Source organism: Pelobates fuscus, chromosome 13, assembly GCF_036172605.1.
Source record: "Pelobates fuscus isolate aPelFus1 chromosome 13, aPelFus1.pri, whole genome shotgun sequence".
In the NCBI taxonomy this organism is placed as follows: domain Eukaryota; kingdom Metazoa; phylum Chordata; class Amphibia; order Anura; family Pelobatidae; genus Pelobates; species Pelobates fuscus.
In genome coordinates, this window is record NC_086329.1 from 25,460,958 (window position 1) to 25,481,253 (window position 20,296).

Here is a 20,296-nt window from a genome sequence, read left to right on the forward strand (position 1 = left end):
CAAACCCGGAAGTCATACAGGTGAACACCCATCAGATAGAAATGATATTGGAAATCATGACAGATTCACTCGATGGTACCAAGGTCCTGCATTCTGCGTTGTGTGCTGCAGGTCTAACAATGGGACTCGGCCTGTATCTACGGGCCCGGACGTGGCAGGGGTCTTTCACAGTGCTCATCTGGCTCTTTGACATGTCTCCAGCTTTGCCACAAAGGTTTTGGATATTTCATTCAGGTGGTGCAGAACATAGTTAGGACTATAGGATTGGACTTAAGGAACAAGCGATATCCGCCATCCAAAGTTCGCAAGAGTGCTAGTTGCTTGTTCAAGAGGAAAGCTGCATGTCTTAAGCACTGCCAGGGAGCTGAACGGGATAACCCCAGCTGGTCCAAAAACAGGGGGGTGGGAGGGAACAGGGCACCGATCGACAGCACAGGTCTGAGGCAGAGATTGTCCGCTTCCCCACTACCAGATTTACCAGGCTGCCAAGCCAGCTCGGGTTTCCTCGGTAGCATGGACACACGGAGGCCTGAATACACGCTCCAACACCACCCTAATCGGTTCAGGAGCACCACTTGAGTATTCAGTGTCGTAGATGAGCGTGCAATTTGCAGGAATAGCTGCTCGTTAGATTAAGCCCCGGGGCTCCCAGTAAGTGCTTCGGTCCGGCATGATAGTCAGGCCCCACACCCCAAAGTTAAACTACACACATACAATGTCCTTATCTCCTTCACTGCTTTATAGTATCTTGTAGCTGATCACTTGACCATCTAATTTTAATTGTGTATGCTATTTAAACAGGACAGGTCCTAATGTACTATAACACTTTGAAAATCCCCTTTGGGTGAAACGCGTTAGTTTTTTATGTCATTGGTGCTCTCTGTTTTAAATAAAACAACTTTTTACCTTACGTGGACCTTCCTGATTTTATCCAGACGTGCCACACCTTTTACCCCCTTGGTGGAGAGTAAACATTTTTGATCTCCTTATGGGAGTTATACCTCCTTTTATTTTGCTTTTACATTAACAAAACATAGAGCACTATTTTCTGTTTTTATTCTCATTTTATATAATTAGTGAATATCTGTAATGCTGCAAATTAAGAGGGAAATACCTGTGAACGCTCAACACAAACAGGTGCTTGACCCTGACCTACCACCATCTACAAGGAACCAGGATGAGCGACATATCCACAGGCGGGGATCATACTGCCGAGGTGCATATATCTGGAGCTGAACATAAGCTTCAGAAAATTGTAAGTGGCATTTCTCTTATTTCACCTCACCACCTACAGAATATACTACACTATATACAGCTTTCTGTCCTCATATTTTCCATATTGACTCACAACCATAAGAATTTGGGGACACCCAGAAGGCGCTGCTTCCCTGACCATTCCCATTATAATGTTGCTGAACACTAAATCCACAGGTAACTTGATAGTCTGATGTATGTTTTTTTTTTTTTTTTTATATCAATGTTCTTTTCCGAGCCGATAATTTGAAGTATGACAAATTACCAATAATAAAAGAACAGGACCATTAAATTAAAAATCATTGGATTCACAGTTTATTTTACAATATTTGAGAGAAGTCTACAAGTTAAGGCATACATATTGATGCATTAGCGTTAAGAACTTAAATTTTAAAAAGATAATTGAAACTTTTTGAAATATCTAAGAAATGTTTGATTAAAAAAAAATATTTATATAGTTCAAATAGTCGAGATAACAGAAGCTTTAACAAAAAAAAACCCACAACTAAATAAAAATTACATGGTAAATCGGACAAGTATACGACGCAAACAACAAATGGCAATATTAACTCCATTCGAACCATGAATGTCGAACATCATCCAAGATTAACATACATTGGTAAATAAGATTGGCAACGTTATGTGATACAGTTCATAACACGAAGAGCATTTAACTTTCTATTTTCACAAAAAAAAAAAAACGGGAAGTTGTATTTGTGAAGGACCAAAAAGCATTCTGAATAAATGTACACGTGGATACAGTGAGTGTGGGCCTCGAAGCATGTTACTGCTTCTACCATTGTAGCAGCCCTATTTCCATGTTGGAGTTAGTCTACTGAAGAGCGGGGGTGCTCAATCTACCAATCCTTGGAAAAGTGGCAGCTCTTGGATGTGGAAGGAGGGTCTGTTTTAGCAAACGAGGACGGAGTGTGCGTTACGGTTTCCCATTTAACACGGCCAGGCAGCTTTGCAGGAGCTGTAAGTTACCCTGCAATAAAAAAAAATGTATAATAAAAAAGAAAATAGTTTTTCATTTTTTTACCCTTTACATATGTAATGGTAAACTTCCAGTCTATGGGTGAGGAAACATGTTCATTAACCCCTTAAGGACCAAACATCTGGAATAAAAGGGAATCATGACATGTCACACGTCATGTGTCCTTAAGGGGTTAAAAGGAAAAAGGCTTTTCTATGGCGCAACAGTCTATTATAGGCATTTTTGTGATAAATGAAGATTTGTTATACATGGTTGTTCACGAACATGAAAATTCTAAGTGAATTAAATTTGTATTTCAAATTTAAGGTAAAAAAATAGCTGAAATTCTCTATGTTCAATTCTGCTACTTTGTTCTTACATTTCAAGTTCACTTTGAATTCTTCCTTTAGAGGACAGCCCTGATAAAGTGTAATTTGCTCTCACCAGGATGTTCCGTGAATATTAACGTATATGGCTATTCAGCTCTTCATAAACTATGAAGACATTATAGGCACCATAACCACTGCAGCTCATTGTAGTAGTTATGGTTCTGTGTATTTATAGGCTCCCTGCCAAGACATTCACACAATACTTATACAAAGTTTTTTTGAAGAAGTCATTTTTTTTTTATGATAAGGCAGCATATGCGTTACAAAAATAACAATAGTAGTGAATTTAAACCTGCAGCGCCCCTGTAAATGTGTGCTACCTTGGCGTGCTTCAGTTCCAGTTCAGCCAGTTCTACTAAATTCTTTCTAAATGCGGCCACTCTTCGAGTTTTGAAATCCATGAGTTCTAGGTAAAATACATAATAATTGGGTTCATAAGCAACAGTAACACAGTAAAGACAAAATAAGTCATATTCATGTATAATATCATATAAAAAGTTTAGTGATATAAGGTTTAAATCAAGATTTTTTTTAAACTTTATTTAATATTTATTATAGCACTATGTACAATATAGTCTTCTCTACACAATAACAGACAAGACGTAAAACTGTTGGAAACGGCTGCTAGAGCAAGGGTAGGCGAACTTCAGCACCTTAGCTGCTGTGGACTACATCCCCCATGATGCTTTGCCAGTATTATGGCTGTAAGGACTTTTTGGGAGACGTAGTCTACAATATCTGGAATGCCGAAGATTGCCTAAACCTGGTCTATACTACGTGTAATGAGAAGTGTAAACAATTTTAGATATTTAGGTCCATAATTTTTCTGGTGTTTTTAACATAAGTATCAACTAGTCTCTGGCTACGCAACTTAACATATAATCGGACGATAAATAGTACAACATTGATAAATATTAGTAGTATTACAAAGTACCTTGTTTTGCAGATTCTGATATCTTTTCAAACTTCTGGCAGCATAACTGTTGAGTGGTTTCGGCTGATAAAACATCTTTGTTTTTTGCTCTGGCCTTGTCTAGGGCTTTATTAGCGTTTTCATAGTCCACCAATGAGCGAGATCTTCTATACAGGAGATCCTAAATATACAAATGACTCATTAGTTTAAAAAACAGAGTGCATTAAACAGGAATATGAAAAATATAAAAAAAGAAAGAAAGAAAAAAAAAAGACTTAAATTGCACCTTTTACATATCTTTATACAAATAAAATTTATATAAGCCATATATGGAATTAAGAAATAAGGAAAGTATGTATCACCGAGAGCGGGCAAAAAAGGAGGACCGCGTCCGTGTGGGTAGTACTTGGGCTGGACCCAAAACATAGAACTGAAGTGAAAAAATAAATCTGGAAAAACTATCCAAAGACAGTCACCTAGCTGATAGGTAATGAGAGCTGGGACTGGAATGCTCACCAATCGCAACCAGCCTAAGAATAGCACGAAGTAGGATAAGGCTGTGGCAAAAGAATAGGGATTGACATATATTGATCTTTTAGAGCAGAAACCAATAACCAGTGAACTTTCAGGGCGATAGCTTACTGATATTTTGTGCATTTACCGTATTTATTTATTTTGCTAATCTTTTTTTTTTTTTTTTATTAAGTGGTAAATGCACAAAATATACATGCCAGTCAGATATTTTTTATGTTTTGAAGAATATTTGTGTGTGTGTAGTGGACGCAGTGAGAGTATTTGTGTGTGTGTTTGTGTAGTGGATGCAGTGTGTGTTCTTGTAGTGGATGTAGTGTGGGTAGTGGATGCAGTGTGTCTGTGTGTAAATATGTGCAGTAGGAACCCCCCCTCCCACCCCTTACCTGTCTCTTGGTGCACCCCCACCCATTCCCCTTAATGTTCCTGTCCCTTCTCTTTTAATGCCCCCCCCCCCAACCCCAGTGTTCCTTTTCCCTTCCTTCCCTTGTACCTCAGTGTCCTCCCTTAATGTTCTCTCCCCCTCCCTGTCCCATAGTTTTCTCCCCCCCTCCCTGTTCCATAGTGTTCCTTACCATCCCCACCTTATCTAGTGTTCCTTTCCACTCCCCTCCCCCATAGTGTTCCTTACCATTACCACCCCTACTTACCATAGTGTTCCTTACCACCCCACCCCGTCCCATACTGTTCTACCACCCAGTCCCATAGTGATCCTTATCACATTCCTTTCTTCAATGGAAAGGGGTTATGACTCGCCCAATTTAGCAGACAGTTGGTGGAGGGATATCCCCTAAATAAATCGCTCTGCATAGAGCCCTGCTCATTAAGTGTTAATATTGTGTCAAGAAAGTAAATGGTAGAGCCTACCAACTCTGCAGTGAAATTGAGATTCAAGGCGTTGAGTGCAATGACAAAACTCCAAAAGCGCATATCTGTATTATTCCAGATGATAAGCACGTCATTGATGAAACGCCTCCAGAGTATGACAGATTCCGTAAATGATTTAAGTTTTTTCTGAGAACACCACTGTCGCTCTTCCCATCAGCCAAGGTGAAGGCTAGCATACGATGGGGCACAAGATGTCCCCATCGTAGTCCCCCTAGCCTGCTGGTAGTAATTGCCGTAAAAGACAAAGTAATTATGGGGAAGGACAAATTGGAGAAGCTCAACAACAAAGTCACTATGTGCCTGTGTGTTGGCTCCTCTAAGTTGTAAAAATGTTGAGTGTACATCAGACCAAGTTCGTGTAGAATGGTACTATAAAGTCCCTCCACATCAATGCTACAAAGCCTAGATCCTTTTGGGGGTTCTTGCACTTTAGAAATCTCATAAAAGGTTTGCTTGGTGTCATGAAGATATGAGGGTAACTGCTCAACTAGCGATTTCAAAATCATGTCTATGTACATACTGACATTTTGTGTTAGATTATTCCTTCCTAGTTCCTTCCTAGCTAGTTTGGTTTGTTGTTTATGGATTTTTGGTAGTGTAGAAAGTGTAGCAATCCAAGGTGAAGTATTAAATAGAAAATTAAATTTATCTTTAGAGATCAGTTGTTCACCAAGGCCTCTAATAGATTTTTTTTTAATTGGGCAGAACATTTTTGGTGGGGTAATTTCTCAGGATTTTAGAAGTCGCAGATTCTTGAAGCAATTGCAAACAAATGTCAATATAGTGTGATGTATCTAGGATGACGATATTAAGTTCAGCCTTCCTCACATCTGTTTTCTGCTGTTGATGCAAAAGAAACATAGAATGTGACGGCAGATTAGAACCATTCGGCCCATCTCGTCTGCCTAATTTTCTAAATACTTTCATTAGTCCCTGGCCTTATCTTATAGTTAGGATAGCCTTATGTCTATCCCATGCATGCTTAAACTCCTTTACTGTGTTAACCTCTACCACTTCAGCTGGAAGGCTATTCCATGCATCCACTACCCTCTCAGTAAAGTAATACTTCCTGTAATTCTTTTTAAATCTTTGCCCCTCTAATTTAAGACTATGTCCTCTTGATGTGGTAGTTTTTCTTATTTTAAATATAGTCTCCTCCTTTACTGTGTTGATTCCTTTTATGTATTTAAATGTTTCTATCATATCCCCCCTGTCTCGTCTTTCCTCCAAGCTATACATGTTAAGACCCTTTAACCTTTCCTGGTAAGTTTTATCCTGCAATCCATGAACCAGTTTAGTAGCCCTTCTCTGAACTCTCTCTAAAGTATTAATATCCTTCTGGAGATACGGTCTCCAGTACTGCGTACAATACTCCAAGTGAGGTCTCACCAGTTGTCTGTACAGCGGCATAAGCACTTCCCTCTTTCTACTGCTAATACCTCTCCCTATACAACCAAGCATTCTGCTAGCATTTCCTGCTGCTCTATTACATTGTCTGCCTACCTTCAAGTCCTCAGAAATAATCACCCTTAAATCCCTTTCCTCAGATGTTGAGGTTAGGACTCAAATATTCTGTACTCTGCCCTTGGGTTTTTTACGCCCAAGATGCATTATCTTACACTTATCCACATTAAATGTCAGTTGCCACAACTCTGACCATTTTTCTAGTTTACCTAAATCATTTGCCATTTGGCTTATCCCTCCTGGAACATCAACCCTGTTACATATCTTAGTATCATCAGCAAAAAGACACACCTTACCATCAAGTCCTTCTGCAATATCACTAATAAAAATATGAAAGAGAATGGGTCCAAGTACAGATGCCTGAGGTACCCCACTGGTGACAAGCCCATGCTTCGAAAAGAAGGCACAAAAAAATATTGTTTTTTAACCAATGAGTAGGAACCCTAACTTCATTGAGAAGGTTTCACTGTTCTACTGATACTGATACTTTCATTTACAGGATTATGTGAGGATATTGGTCTCAATCTACTTTTATACTTTAATACAAGTCTCTACCCCTATACAACATTATTTAGCCGTTGTACATTTGACTGCATCCAATAATGTCTGTATAGTACATTGTAGCTATTTCTGGGAATTTCCTTTATCTAATCACACTACTTTTAGACACCTTTTGAGAGTATTATTGTCTGTAATTTCTTACCTACCAGCTAGGGGGCTCAGTCTTTGGATAGAGCTTTTTTCAATCATATATGAAATTAATATAAAATCCTACTAAAACTTTAGCCTGACAATAGGCTGGAAGAATTATACCGCGACTTCAATAGCTCTAGGTGCCTAGGAGTCTTAACACCTGACCTACCCTGCTCCTCTCCACTTATCTTTTTTTTTTAAAATTCTTTATTTTTTCGTGCAATAGGGTGTACATACAGGCTTGAGGTGCCACGATAGCAGGACAGGCTTATCAACAGGTACATTATTGTGACAGGATTGAGTTGCACATTTTAGTTTTTTTTAAACGAACATAACATTGAAGTAGAAACATGTGTAATGTATATCCGCAGCTGAGGTAACAACGTATATGTTGGACAGAGAGCTTGTGCTCGGCTGAGGAGCCTGGGGCTAGTATTTTACGAGTGCTTAGTAGCATAAGTGACGTAAATAACTTTAGTTGTCAAAAAGGTTCTATAGGGTTGTGCATATTAAAATGGCTGAGGCACTAGCGTACTCTAAGTGGTGTGGTCTGTCAGGGCTATGGAAGTGTTTGGTCCCGTGTCTCCTATGCCGGCTGGGTTGTGGCCTCTGTATGGACATCGTTACACTCCTTAAGTCATATGGGAGGTCTATGTTAGGGGATAGCATAGTGTGTAGGTTGGAGACTGCGCGAATTTCGGAGCGCTTGTTTCGGGTTGGTGCGTCATCAACATCTGGGTGGTTTGCCGGGTCTTAGAGATTTGACGCCTCTGGGTGTAGCTTAAGTGGGTTTGGGATTGTCCTGGGGTGCAGAGGGGGGGGGGGGGAGAGATTATGGGCTCTCGGTTGTTGGGCCATAGCGACCCACGTCAGTGGCTGTTGTGTTGGCTATATAGTCATAATAAACGTAAACATATATACATGAACAGGTATTAACTAATAAAGCAAGTAATTAAAATATAAACGATCTGCTCAGGTTGCTTCTGTGGCACGTCTGTCTGCCGGGATAAAGGGGGTGACTCTTGCCGGGTCCGAGACATGCGACGGCTTTGTGGCACCTCTTGTGCTAGGCCCGGTAAGGGAGTCCTTCGGGAGGCCCAGTGTTGCTAGCATGGCAGCTGCTTCATCCATATCTCGGATCTCGTGGGTGATGTTTCCCTGTGTGATCTGTAGTTTCCGAGAGGTGCGCCATCTATATGGAATGTCACCGTTTGAGTGCTGTTGTGAAGGGTCGCAGGGAGTGTCTCCATTTGAGTGTGTCCCCTGAGAGGTAATTGTAAAATGTCAGCGACATATTTTCAAACCTATAAGGCGATAGTCCTTTTAGTGCCGCCATTACTGTTGCCTTATCTCTGTTGCAGGTAAGTCGTACCACTATGTCTCCAGTGGTGGTTGCAGGTGCTTGGTGTGGCTTTGGAATTCTAAAAGTCCCATCTATGTGGATGTTCTTGGCCTGTTTGGGGGTCAGCAAGGCACAGAGCAGTCTCCGTATCATGTGCGGTAGTTCCCCTGCCGGGATTTCGTCCAGAAACCCCTCGTACCTTGATGTTGTTTCAGCGCCGTGCATCTTCCATGAGGGCAAACCTCTGTTCAAAGGTTGTCTGCTGCTTTTGAAGGCGCCGTATTTCAGCCCCAAGTGAGGTGATCTGTGTGGATTGCTGCGTGGCCGTTGTTTCCACGGTCTCGATGCGTCCCACCAGGCCCAGGAGTTCAGAGCGCAGGGAGGCCATGTCGGCCTGCAGCGTTTTCTGGAGGTCATTGTCACAGGCTGGGTGTCAGCACTCTGTGGTAGTGCCTGGGTATGGTAGGGATGTGGCATGGGAGGTGACTCCCTGTCCAGAAGCGATTCACCGGAGGAATCCGAGAAGTCTGCATAGTCGGCGGCCATCTTGGGTCCTCTCGCACCATGCGCTCGTCGCAGGAGTTCCCCAATGTGCATGCTCGTCTTGGGCTTATCTGGCTTAAGCTTCTTGCTTTTGCGCCCCATAGGTGAGCCTGCCACTGTTTTCGGGTCGCTGTGGGTGTTTTATCGTTAGAGATTTCTCGTTTCTACACGGAGCCCATGTATTGTGCGTCCGGTGTGCCTGCCTGCTTGGCTCCGCCCCCACTTATCTTAAACCTACAACTGCCACACAACATCACCAGTCCTCTACCAAGACTACATAGTTGAAAAGAGACATGCGTTTGTCAAATTTAGCCTCTCTCACATTTGATTTTTACGATTGATCCAAAAAGATAGCAAAAAAAACAGTCTGAATCGTTTCTAATTGACATTTCCTCCTGGGTCAGCCGTTGTATACAAAGCTAATGGAGAAAACTGGATTCTTCAGTTTTAGCAAACAAGGGTGTCTCTATACCATTGGTCTCGTTTGTCCACACATCACAAGGTATTGGGAAGGAAGGTATTCGTCTCCCTCACAACTCCTTTTCCAGTAATTCTAAAAGAACCACATTGCAAGGCAAACTTGTTGCTGAGCAAACAACCCATTATTCCTTCCACAGATTCATCTAAAACTTTTAGTTCATTGAGAAAATCCCAGCTTCTATTTTAGAATGTGGCCAAGTAGGATACCTGCACAAGTTTGAACCGAGTAGACACACAGATTGAACAACACGGTCTAAAGTTATGATGCTTGATATGGTCAATACGCCTGACAACTCTTAGCACCATAAGTCATTGAACTGATTGAGGTCATACAAGTTACCATGGATGAGATAACATATCAAAATTATCAAGAGCGAGCTGGTTTGATCCCAGAAAAAAACAAAAAAAAAAACCCTGGTTTTATTTATAAAATAATTTATATTTTTACTATATAGTTCACTTTTAAATAGTTTTATTTATTCTGTATATTAATAAAGATTCTGTTTTAATACCCAGTCACTCTTGAGCTCCTTATACTCTCACCATTACTCTGCTGTTCCTGATCTACATATATCCCTAGGTGGGGATTGTTCCACCTAAAGCTCCATACACTAGAGCAGGTCATTGCTCTAGCAAATGTAAGTAGGTCAAATATTATTTACTTATCCTACTTTTACATACGTACTGTACCATTGGTATACATCCTTATTTTTTTAATATGATGAATCGCACTACCTTGGGATTCTGATACCAGCAAAAAGAAATCCTTAGACGGGGATTGTTCCGTCCAGGCTCCTAAAATAGAGCTTTTTAAGCTCTGCAAAACGTGAGTGCCCCTTTGGAATATATCTTTATAACCATACTGCACTATCATTGTACTTTTATTTCCCCCCTTTTTTTTTTTTCTTTTTTTTTTAAGAGTAAGACACATAATTGCGAAATCTGCTGCTACCTGTGTATGTATGATTTTATTATAATAATTCTTAGCGCTGTCCACCTAATTTACTTGCTTATGGATACAATGTGTTTGGTCTAAAGTATTAGAAGAGGGTCGGTCACAGAGAAAACCAGTACAAATGACAGATATTGTACACTGGTGACTCCTCCCCTTTACATAGGTGAATTACCGTATATACTCGAGTATAAGCCGACCCGAATATAAGCCGAGGCCCCTAATTTTCCCCCAAAAAACTGGGAAAACTTATTGACTCGAGTATAAGACTAGGGTGGGAAATGCAGCAGCTACTGGTAAATTTCTAAATAAAATTAGATCCTAAAAAAAATATATTAATTGAATATTTATTTACAGTGTGTGTATAATGAATGCAGTGTGTGCGTATGAGTGCAGCGTGTGTGTGTATGAGTGCAGCGTGTCTGTATGAGTGCAGCGTGTGTGTATGAGTGCAGCGTGTGTGTATGAGTGCAGCGTGTGTGTATGAGTGCAGCGTGTGTGTATGAGTGCAGCGTGTGTGTATGAGTGCAGCGTGTGTGTATGAGTGCAGCGTGTGTGTATGAGTGCAGCGTGTGTATGAGTGCAGTGTGTGTGTGTATGAATGCAGTGTGTGTGTGTATGAATGCAGTGTGTGTGTGTATGAATGCAGTGTGTGTGTGTATGAATGCAGTGTGTGTGAGTGCAGTGTGTGAATGAATGCAGTGTGTGTATGAATGCAGTGTATGAATGCAGTGTGTGCAGGGCCGGTGCAAGGATATTTGCCCCCCCCCCATATGTCCTGACCTCCCCTCCTCCTCCCTCAGTGGTCCTTACCTCCCCACCCCCGTGTTCCTTCACCCCCCTCCCCCAGTGGTCCTGACTCACCCCTCCCCTAGTGGTCCTTACTTCCCCCTCCCCTCCCCTAGTGGTCCTTACTTCCCCCCTCCCTCCCCTAGTGGTCCTTATCCCCCCCTCCCTCCCCTAGTGGTCCTTATCCCCCCCTCCCTCCCCTAGTGGTCCTTATCCCCCCCCTCCCTCCCATAGTGGTCCTTATCCCCCTCCCTCCCATAGTGGTCCTTATCCCCCCCCTCCCTCCCATAGTGGTCCTTATCCCCCCCCTCCCTCCCATAGTGGTCCTTATCCCCCCCTCCCTCCCATAGCGGTCCTTATACCCCCCTCCCTCCCATAGTGGTCCTTATCCCACCCCCTCCCTCCAATAGTGGTCCTTATACCCCCCCTCCCTCCCATAGCGGTCCTTATACCCCCCCTCCCTCCCATAGTGGTCCTTATCCCACCCCCTCCCTCCCATAGTGGTCCTTATACCCCCCCCCCTCCCACAGTGGTCCTTATACCCCCTTTTTTATTATTTTTTTTATTATTATTATTTTTTTTATTATTATTATTTCTTATATTATTTTTTTTTCGTCCCCCCTCCCTGCTTGATATATGGCAGGGAGGGGGGCTCTCCTTCCCTGGTGGTCCAGTGGCAGTTCAGTGGGGGGGAGAGGGGGGCTGGCAGAGCTGTAACTTACCTGTTCTGCAGCTCCTGTCAGCTCTCTCCTCCTCCGCGCCGTCCGTGCAGCTCCTTCTATCAGCTCACACTGTAAGTCTCGCGAGAGCCGCGGCTCTCGCGAGACTTACACTGGGAGCTGACCGAGGTGCTGAACGGACGGCGCGGAGGAGGAGAGAGCTGACAGGAGCTGCAGAACAGGTAAGTTACAGCTCTGCCAGCCCCCCTCTCCCCCGGTTTGTATTATGGCAATGCAAATTGCCATAATACAGACCTTGACTCGAGTATAAGCCGAGTTGGGGTTTTTCAGCCCAAAAAATGGGCTGAAAAACTCGGCTTATACTCGAGTATATACGGTACCTTTCAGACAGACACTTTTTATCCATAACCACCTATTTCAAAACAGTGTCTTCATAGCTTTACCAAGAATATTTCCACTAAGAGCATTGGGTATGTGAACATCTGAACACACAATTTTCTTTGAGGTGTCTACTTTTAAATACAAGTGCGCCCCCTGCCTTCTTTCTCTTTTTTTTTTTTATTTCTAATTGCCTCTTTCTTTCTGCACATATTTACGGTTTGGTACAGCAAAATTAGAACCCGTGACTCTGTCAAGCACTTCATTGCTTATTATTTTGTCGTGATTGCCAGTTTAATGCGCTGTCCTCAATAAATAAAATATTAAAAAGTTAAATATGGACTCATCGGTGCGGAGTTTAGGGTCATGTGTGCAAAAAGCCATCTATTTATCGATGGACATATCCACCCTAACATTTACCTTAGCAGCTTGTGATTCTCTTAAGTAATATTTAAGGAGGTCTGAAAGCTTGAGATCTTCATCAGCGGATACTCGCGCCTCAATTTTCTGCAGGAGAGAGCGGACAGGACAGCACATTGCAAAATCCACAGGAAAATTGAAAATCAAGTTTACAAAAATGCAATTCAAAACACGACAGTCTATTCGATATACACCAACCTATAACGGATAATCCTTCCCAATGATCTTATAATATTGACAGGACTACTTGTCACGCAGTTCTGCTAACACAGTATAATGATGAAATTAATGTAAATACCCCCACCCTGTTTCCAACATTTCAATGCTGCAATCTAACATAATGAATCAGACATCTGAAATAAAATCTGTGCTTTGCCTACCCGAGTCTTGTCGAATAATTCAGATACTCTTAGGAAAAATCTGAAAAACATGAGACGTAAGAAAAGAGCAATGTTTATCTCAGTTTTGCTGGCTACAGAGTTAATTAAAAAAAATATTACTGTAGTCATTATCTGTTAATTGTGCTCAGAATACTTCAAAGGCCACTACGGGCACCAACACAATTTTCAAGTCAATGAAGTGGTTATGGTGTTTAGAGTGCACTGGACCTTTTTTTTTTTTACCTTTAAGCATTAAACCATTTTAGCATCTGCAGACACACTCAGCCTAACACTAACTGCCCATAGTAAGCACAGCGTCAGAAAAGTTTAAAGGTGTACTATAAGTGCCAGGAATACAAAGCTGTATGCCTGGCACTATAGCTCCCTCTGCATCGGTCAACCGGGTGATACATATATTGCTTCCCATTCATGGAGTATATTTAAGCAAGTGTACATCAGACACAACACCGTGTGGGCCAAAATAATTAAGTGATATGATTTAACTTTAAATAGTGTCCCATTTAGGGCTTCGTCCATTATAAATGAATGGGGAGGCTTAGGCAGAGCTCACAAGCCACATTGCTTAAATTCCAGTAACACTGCTATTAGTAACACGCAGAAATCAAGAACAAACTTTCAGCTGAATACCAAATAAAACCCCTGCTGTCCAATTCACCTTCATTCGGATTGTTCATTAAAAAGGACTGCAAGAAGTAAACTAATCCTAAATAATTCTAATCCATACATGGAGGTTGTTGCTATTTAACAGACAGCAGGACACATGAAGAACCCGCTTCTCCCAACCCGCGTTTGTGTGATTAAGGGACAGTTTAGATTAATACAAACAAATATATTTAAGTTTCTTTCCCCCTGATTTAAAGGGACACTTTAGTCACCAGAACTACTATACCTTATTGTATTTGTTCTGGTGAGTAGAATCATTCCCGGCAGGCTTTTTGCAGTAAACACTTTTCCCCCCAGAGATAAGGCAGTGTTTACATTACAACCTAGGGATACCTCCAGTGGCCACTCCTCAGATATCTAGAGGTGCTTCCTGGGGCAGTGCTACACGGTGCAATACTGCCATTCAGTGTCTCCACCCTCTGCATGGAGACACTGAACTTTTCTAATAGGGATGCTTTGATTCAATGCATTTCTATGAGGAGATGCGAATTGGCCAGAGCTGTTTGACTTGTGCTGGCTCTGCCAGAATCTGCCTAATTGACAGTCTCAGTCAATCCTATGGGAAAGCATTGTAATTGGCTATTAGGACCACTTCTTATGATGTCAGCCAAGCAGGCAGATCAGGCGCAGAGCCAGCACCAGCATACTGGAATAAAGGTAAGACTTTACTATATTTATGGGTGGTGTTTATATCACTATATATAAAGATGGTGTTTATAACACTATAGGGTCAGGAATACATGTTTGTGTTCCAGACCCTATAGTATTCCTTTAAACCTTCCTCTAAGATCAACTATAAAATATTTTTACAATTTCTGGACTTTCTCCAACGTTGTGCAAATAATGTTTACAGTGATTTACTATATAAACACACAGGAGTCACATAAATTTACTGTCACACTTAATCAATAATGACTTTATACAATTTTATAATCTGTCTCCTTGCCAGATTTGAAGAAAAACAATGAGGATATCAAGTTACAGTGAACTTTCCCTTTTCCATTTTTTTTTTCTGCTCAGATTCACTAGTCAGATAATCCATAACTAGTGGGCAATATATAGGTAATATATTTGTGGGTCATGTAAAAAACAAAAACAAAAAACAAAAAAACAGCTAGTCCCTTACTTGCATATGTCAGTATTGTCCTGTGTTCCCAATGCGTACATCGATGAACCTATCCTGTTGTAATCATCTGCAGTACCTAAAACAAGCAAAACAAATTAAAAAAATCTATAAAGTAATAGAAGAGAATGTTATATTAGAACTTTAGAATATTCATGAGTTTAAATGTACCTCAATGTGCCATCACTGCGTTTCGAGTGCTTCAAACTGCTCGGAAGTAAGGGGAACACGCAGCGGGGTCACGTCAAGTAGCCCAAGGGGGAATATATCGATTTACAAACAGGTCTTAATGCCATACTGCAATATTAGTTTTCAAACCCTCACCATCCACCCTGGTGTTTTCTCTGGTGTATAATCCCTGGAGACGCCAGAACGTTGCTGTATTTCTACAATAAATCAGCTTATTTTGCAACCTTGAGTGTCTGGACCATCTTATTTTTTATTTTGCAAACCATGTCATTGGCATGCTCCCACTAGCAACTTGTCCCAGACTCACAGTTCCCAAAGAATGCAGTATGCAGATTGCTCCTGTGCAGCACTAAATGAAGCGAGCTGGTGACTTTAAACCTTCCCCAGAGCTCATACTACATCCGCCACAAGGTCAGTATAGCAAATGACTAACTGGAATATAGCACCAACCCAGGCCAGGGGGATTATTTTACATCGCCAAATCCTTGTCAATCAGAATTGTTTAATAAAACGGAGAGTAGAAATGGAAGCAGAAATCACAGGGTTTTGACTGATTTTAATTAAACTGCAGTGGGAACATACAGCTTTAAAGACAGAGCTTGTTAAATGAGACAAATGCCTGAGCTGCTTCCAGTAGCTAGGAGTACAATGATGTACAGAATTTTTTTTTTTTTTTTTTTACATGCTTTGTATGAATATAAACCATATTGTGCTATTTGTAATTTCATGGAGGGATAGTTAATATAAAAGTAATGCCTTATGGATTGGTTTATAGAGCAGGGTTGACTTTGTAATGAGCCGATTTAACCCCTTAAGGACCAAACTTCTGGAATAAAAGGGAATCATGACATGTCACACATGTCATGTGTCCTTAAGGGGTTAAAGAAAACTGCTATTTTTGTTTCTATGGTGGTCGGCCATAATGTATGCGCCATTCCCAGAACAAGTTAAAACAGATAAAGAAGTTGATTCTCACTGCTAATTGGCATTGATGGCTGCAGCAATGACAGTACAAGCACTCTAAATGTGTCAAAGGAGAAGGAAGTCTAAAGAAGCCTAAGCGTCTTTCTTTTCTCCACTAAATAACCAAGAAAACCTATTTATCGTGAAGAGAAGGGTAATACATAACAGCATGTGTTGTGGGATAATAATGCCAGAAAGGTTGTCACGCTATCTGTTTCTTGTGTGTCTAACTCCCACACCTCCTTTGCACAAACATAAAGCAGAATATCACATTCTACATTTAAACAGCAATTTTGATGCTGGATGCTTGTTTATATTAAGGACGCCAGCTGTCAGTCTGCATCAGAATGGACACGTGTGTCAATTCATACATTTGCACGTTCTGGCAAAGTCACCTAGTATGCACCTTCCTTTACCTATGTAGAACCACTGTTCCTAGACAGCATTGCCCTGTTGTGGTTCTTGCCTGTCCAATAGCAAGCCCAAATTTCTTGTTGCGATTTTGGTTTTATGGCAACCCCCCACTCTGCTCGTTTTCCAATATCTCAGTCTCAGGCTCTACTATTTTTACTTCCTTGGAGATGTCACGTTAAAAAGGAACACTCTTATATAAGACATAGATATATATTTAGATGTGTTTATTTATCATTAATAGATTTCTACCACCCCACCCACCCAAAAAAAGTCTACTTTAAATTTACCATTAAATTAAGCTGTAATGCAGCCTGATCCTCCTCCAGTGAGATCATCAACACTGATAATCTGTGTCCAATCAGATTCTTCCTATAGAGAAGCATTGAGGATACACGGCACATGTACAGTAATAGCCGTGATCTGCCAAGCCAGTGCTTCCCATAGAGAAGCATTGGACTTACAAAGTGTCACCATATGTTATATAAGCTGACTCTGGACGTCAATAGTTGAGTTCATGTTAAAAGAGACGATGACTATAATCTTTAAATTATTTTTTCCATTTCTTATTTTCATGTATTTTTGTTGTTCCAAAACAGCCAGAGAATTGGCTATTGTGAAGCACATACTCCAATATGTAGACTCAAAACCCTACTAGGGTTTCTCTTATTTCTTGGTGCTGCATTGGGCCGTTTTGGGCTGTATGAGATTGAAAGGAGTTAATAATTGTGGATAACATCATTTTATTCTGCCTGCCGCTCTTTATTAACATGCCGGGTAGTGAACGGGGAGACTGAGATATGGCATGGATTGAACACAGCAGTTACCAAAAAGCTATGGTACAATTAAGAGGATCTTTGAAGCTGTGTGATATGCCAACAGTGTTACAGGGGTTATTTAATTTTGCTATCTGTGCCAATGCGTATACTACAGGGAAGGCAGAGGATGGAAGGATTTGGGTATCTCAGAATAAGGTGAATAAAGTAAATATTTTTTAAAAAGCAGCTACTTGCATTTGTGAGATCTTGTCATCTTGTCAGATTTAGCACTTGCGTCCTTCACTCTGTTATGATATTCCACTAGAAATGTCCTTTCGTGATCAAAGAAATCGTCCACGTCCTGGAGGGGGAAAAAAATTCTTACATCTGGGGTATTCCAACGCTTTAACAAACGCAGAAAAATACATGGACTTATCAGACAGTTACAAGACAAAATGAATCATTTAAGAAATTAAGACAATCTAAAGTCGGGTAATTAGATGGGCTCAATTAAATAGCCAACAAGAGCAACAAGCCCCCTAAAGATTTAAGTACACTAAACGCTTATAGAGAAAGAGAGGTTAAAAAAAAAAAAGTTGGTCCATTGAGATGTGGGTGGGCTAGAAGGAAGAGCAGAAGCTTTTTTTTTTAAACAAAAAAGAAACAAAGCAATGGAAATAGGGACCCTAGATTAGTTACTTCCAAAGACCTACAGCAAGGGCCATACATGGTATATACACGCGCAGGTACTTGAATAGCCTTGTGTAGTCAAGACTATGATTTTTAAACATCAAAGATTCTTTTGTTCCTGTTAAGATGTCGAAGGACTGGCTTAAAAGCAGATTTTGTGAGTTTGACATTTGTGGTGAGGAAATAATTACAAAAGGTTATGAAGGGATAATGTTCAGGAGCACGTTATATACACCAATATCATTAATAGGAGTCAAAATGGTTTCATCGAGTACAGCTCACATCAAACTAAGCTAATTGCAGTCTATAACAGCATGAATAAAAACACAGATCAGAGTGTTGCAGTGAATCTTCTTACATTTTGCTGCAGCCCACGTTGTTCTTCTTGACAGCTTAATGTACTACTGAAATGTAGGCTTACAGAAAATCACTTTGTTTATGCAGCCCAAGTCACACCTTCCCTGCATGTGACCCACACAGTCTCCCTACACATTTCCTGTAAAAAGAGATCTAATGTTTACACTTCCATTATTAGGCTGTTTAACCCCTTAAGACCGCAGCCAAATGTACAAGTTGTGATCCAAAAAAACGTAAACAAAACCTGGCATTTGCGCTATATGTCTGTCCAACCATAATTCACCTCTTTCATATTAAATGCACCCCCCATTATTATATATCATTTTATTCAGGGGAAACGGGGCTTTCGTTTAACATCAAATATTTAGGTATGGAACATAATTTAATATGAAAAAAATATTTTAAAAAAATGGGAGAAAATAAGAATTTTAAAATTTTTTTTAGTTCTACGTGACATTCTAACTGTGAATGTCATAATACTGTTTGCTTTTACTGCAATACAATACACATATTTGTATTCAGCGATGTCTCGCGTGTAAAACAGTACCCCCTATGTACAGGTTTTATGGTGTTTTGGGAAGTTACAGGGTCAAATATAGCATGTTACATATTTCAGTTTTTTTTACATTGAAATTCGCCAGATTGGTTATGTTGCCTTTGAGACCATATGGTAGCCCAGAAATAAGAATTACCCCCATGATGGCATACCATTTGCAAAAGTAGACAACCTAAGGTATTGCAAATTGAGTATGTCCAGTCTTTTTTAGTAGCCACTTGGTCACAAACACTGGCCAAAGTTAGTGTTAATATTTGAAAATGCAAAAAACTAATTTGAACGCAAATTTTGGCCAGTGTTTGTGACTAAGTGGCTACTAAAAAAACTGAACATACCCTATTTGCAATACCCTGGGTTGTCTACTATTGCAAATGGTATGCCATCATGGGGATAATTTTCATTCCTGGGCTACCATACGGTCTCAAAGGCAACCTGGCGAATTTTAATGTGAAAAAACTGAAACGCAAACCTTATATTTGACTCTGTAACTTTTGAAAACACCATAAAACCTGTACATGAGGGGTACTGTTATACTCAGGAGACTTCGCTGAACACAAATATTAGTGTTTCAAAACAGTAAAACGTATCACAACAATTATATCGTCAGTGTAAGTGCCATTTGTGTGTGAAAAATGCAAAAAATGTCACTGTCACTGACGATATCGTCGTTTTAATATATTTTACTGTTTTGAAACACTAATATTTGTGTTCAGCGAAGTCTTCCGAGTAAAACAGTACCCCCCATGTACAGGTTTCATGGTGTCTTGGAAAGTTACAGAGTTAAATATAGTGCTAGACAATGTAATTCCCTGAACTTTTGGCCTGGGTTGGCAGGCAGGTCCTGCAAATTGTAATTAATAAAATGACCTAATTATGTAAAATTATTACATAAATATATGCGTAGAATTATTGTATATATATGTGTGTATATATATATATGTGTGTGTATATATATGTATATAATTTTTTTAAATTATTTTTATTTATATATAGGTATATACATAGTGATATATACGTATATACTTATGTATATAGATATATATATTATTTCGTTCTACATGTATTTTGATATCAATATATATATATTAATTTTAACCCCTTAAGGACCAAACTTCTGGAATAAAAGGAAATCATGACATGTCACACATGTCATGTGTCCTTAAGGGGTTAAAATACAGTTAGAACGAAATTACGCATGTTTATATATTTTTTATCTATTTTTTTTTTATTTTTTTATTTATTTTTTAACGTATTTATATATTTATTTATTTTTTATTATATATAAATATATATATATAATGAAAATTATATATATATATTTAATCAATATCATTGTACGTGTATTTTGATATTAATATATATATATAATTATGTATATAATATTAAAATACACGTAGACAGTGCAAATATGCATATTTATGTGTATGTGTGTATATGTGTGTATATATATACTTAGATCATATATATAATAAATATATATATGATCTAAGTAT

The 20,296-nt window shown here is 39.9% G+C and overlaps 1 protein-coding gene across 1 annotated transcript in view; it reads right to left on the minus strand.

Annotated features, from left to right (window-relative positions):
* Positions 1 to 1,618: 1,618 nt before the first annotated feature.
* SNX6 (sorting nexin 6) overlaps positions 1,619 to 20,296 on the minus strand; it is a 47,593-nt gene continuing 28,915 nt past the window's right edge. Inside the window, exons 8-14 of the mRNA XM_063439703.1 lie at positions 17,456 to 17,561; positions 14,883 to 14,958; positions 13,073 to 13,112; positions 12,693 to 12,779; positions 3,554 to 3,713; positions 2,940 to 3,025; positions 1,619 to 2,242 (exon numbers count right to left, since the gene is read on the minus strand). Coding sequence (XP_063295773.1) covers positions 2,189 to 2,242; positions 2,940 to 3,025; positions 3,554 to 3,713; positions 12,693 to 12,779; positions 13,073 to 13,112; positions 14,883 to 14,958; positions 17,456 to 17,561 — 609 coding nt within the window. The 3' untranslated portion in view covers positions 1,619 to 2,188. The remainder of the gene's footprint in view (positions 2,243 to 2,939; positions 3,026 to 3,553; positions 3,714 to 12,692; positions 12,780 to 13,072; positions 13,113 to 14,882; positions 14,959 to 17,455; positions 17,562 to 20,296) is intronic.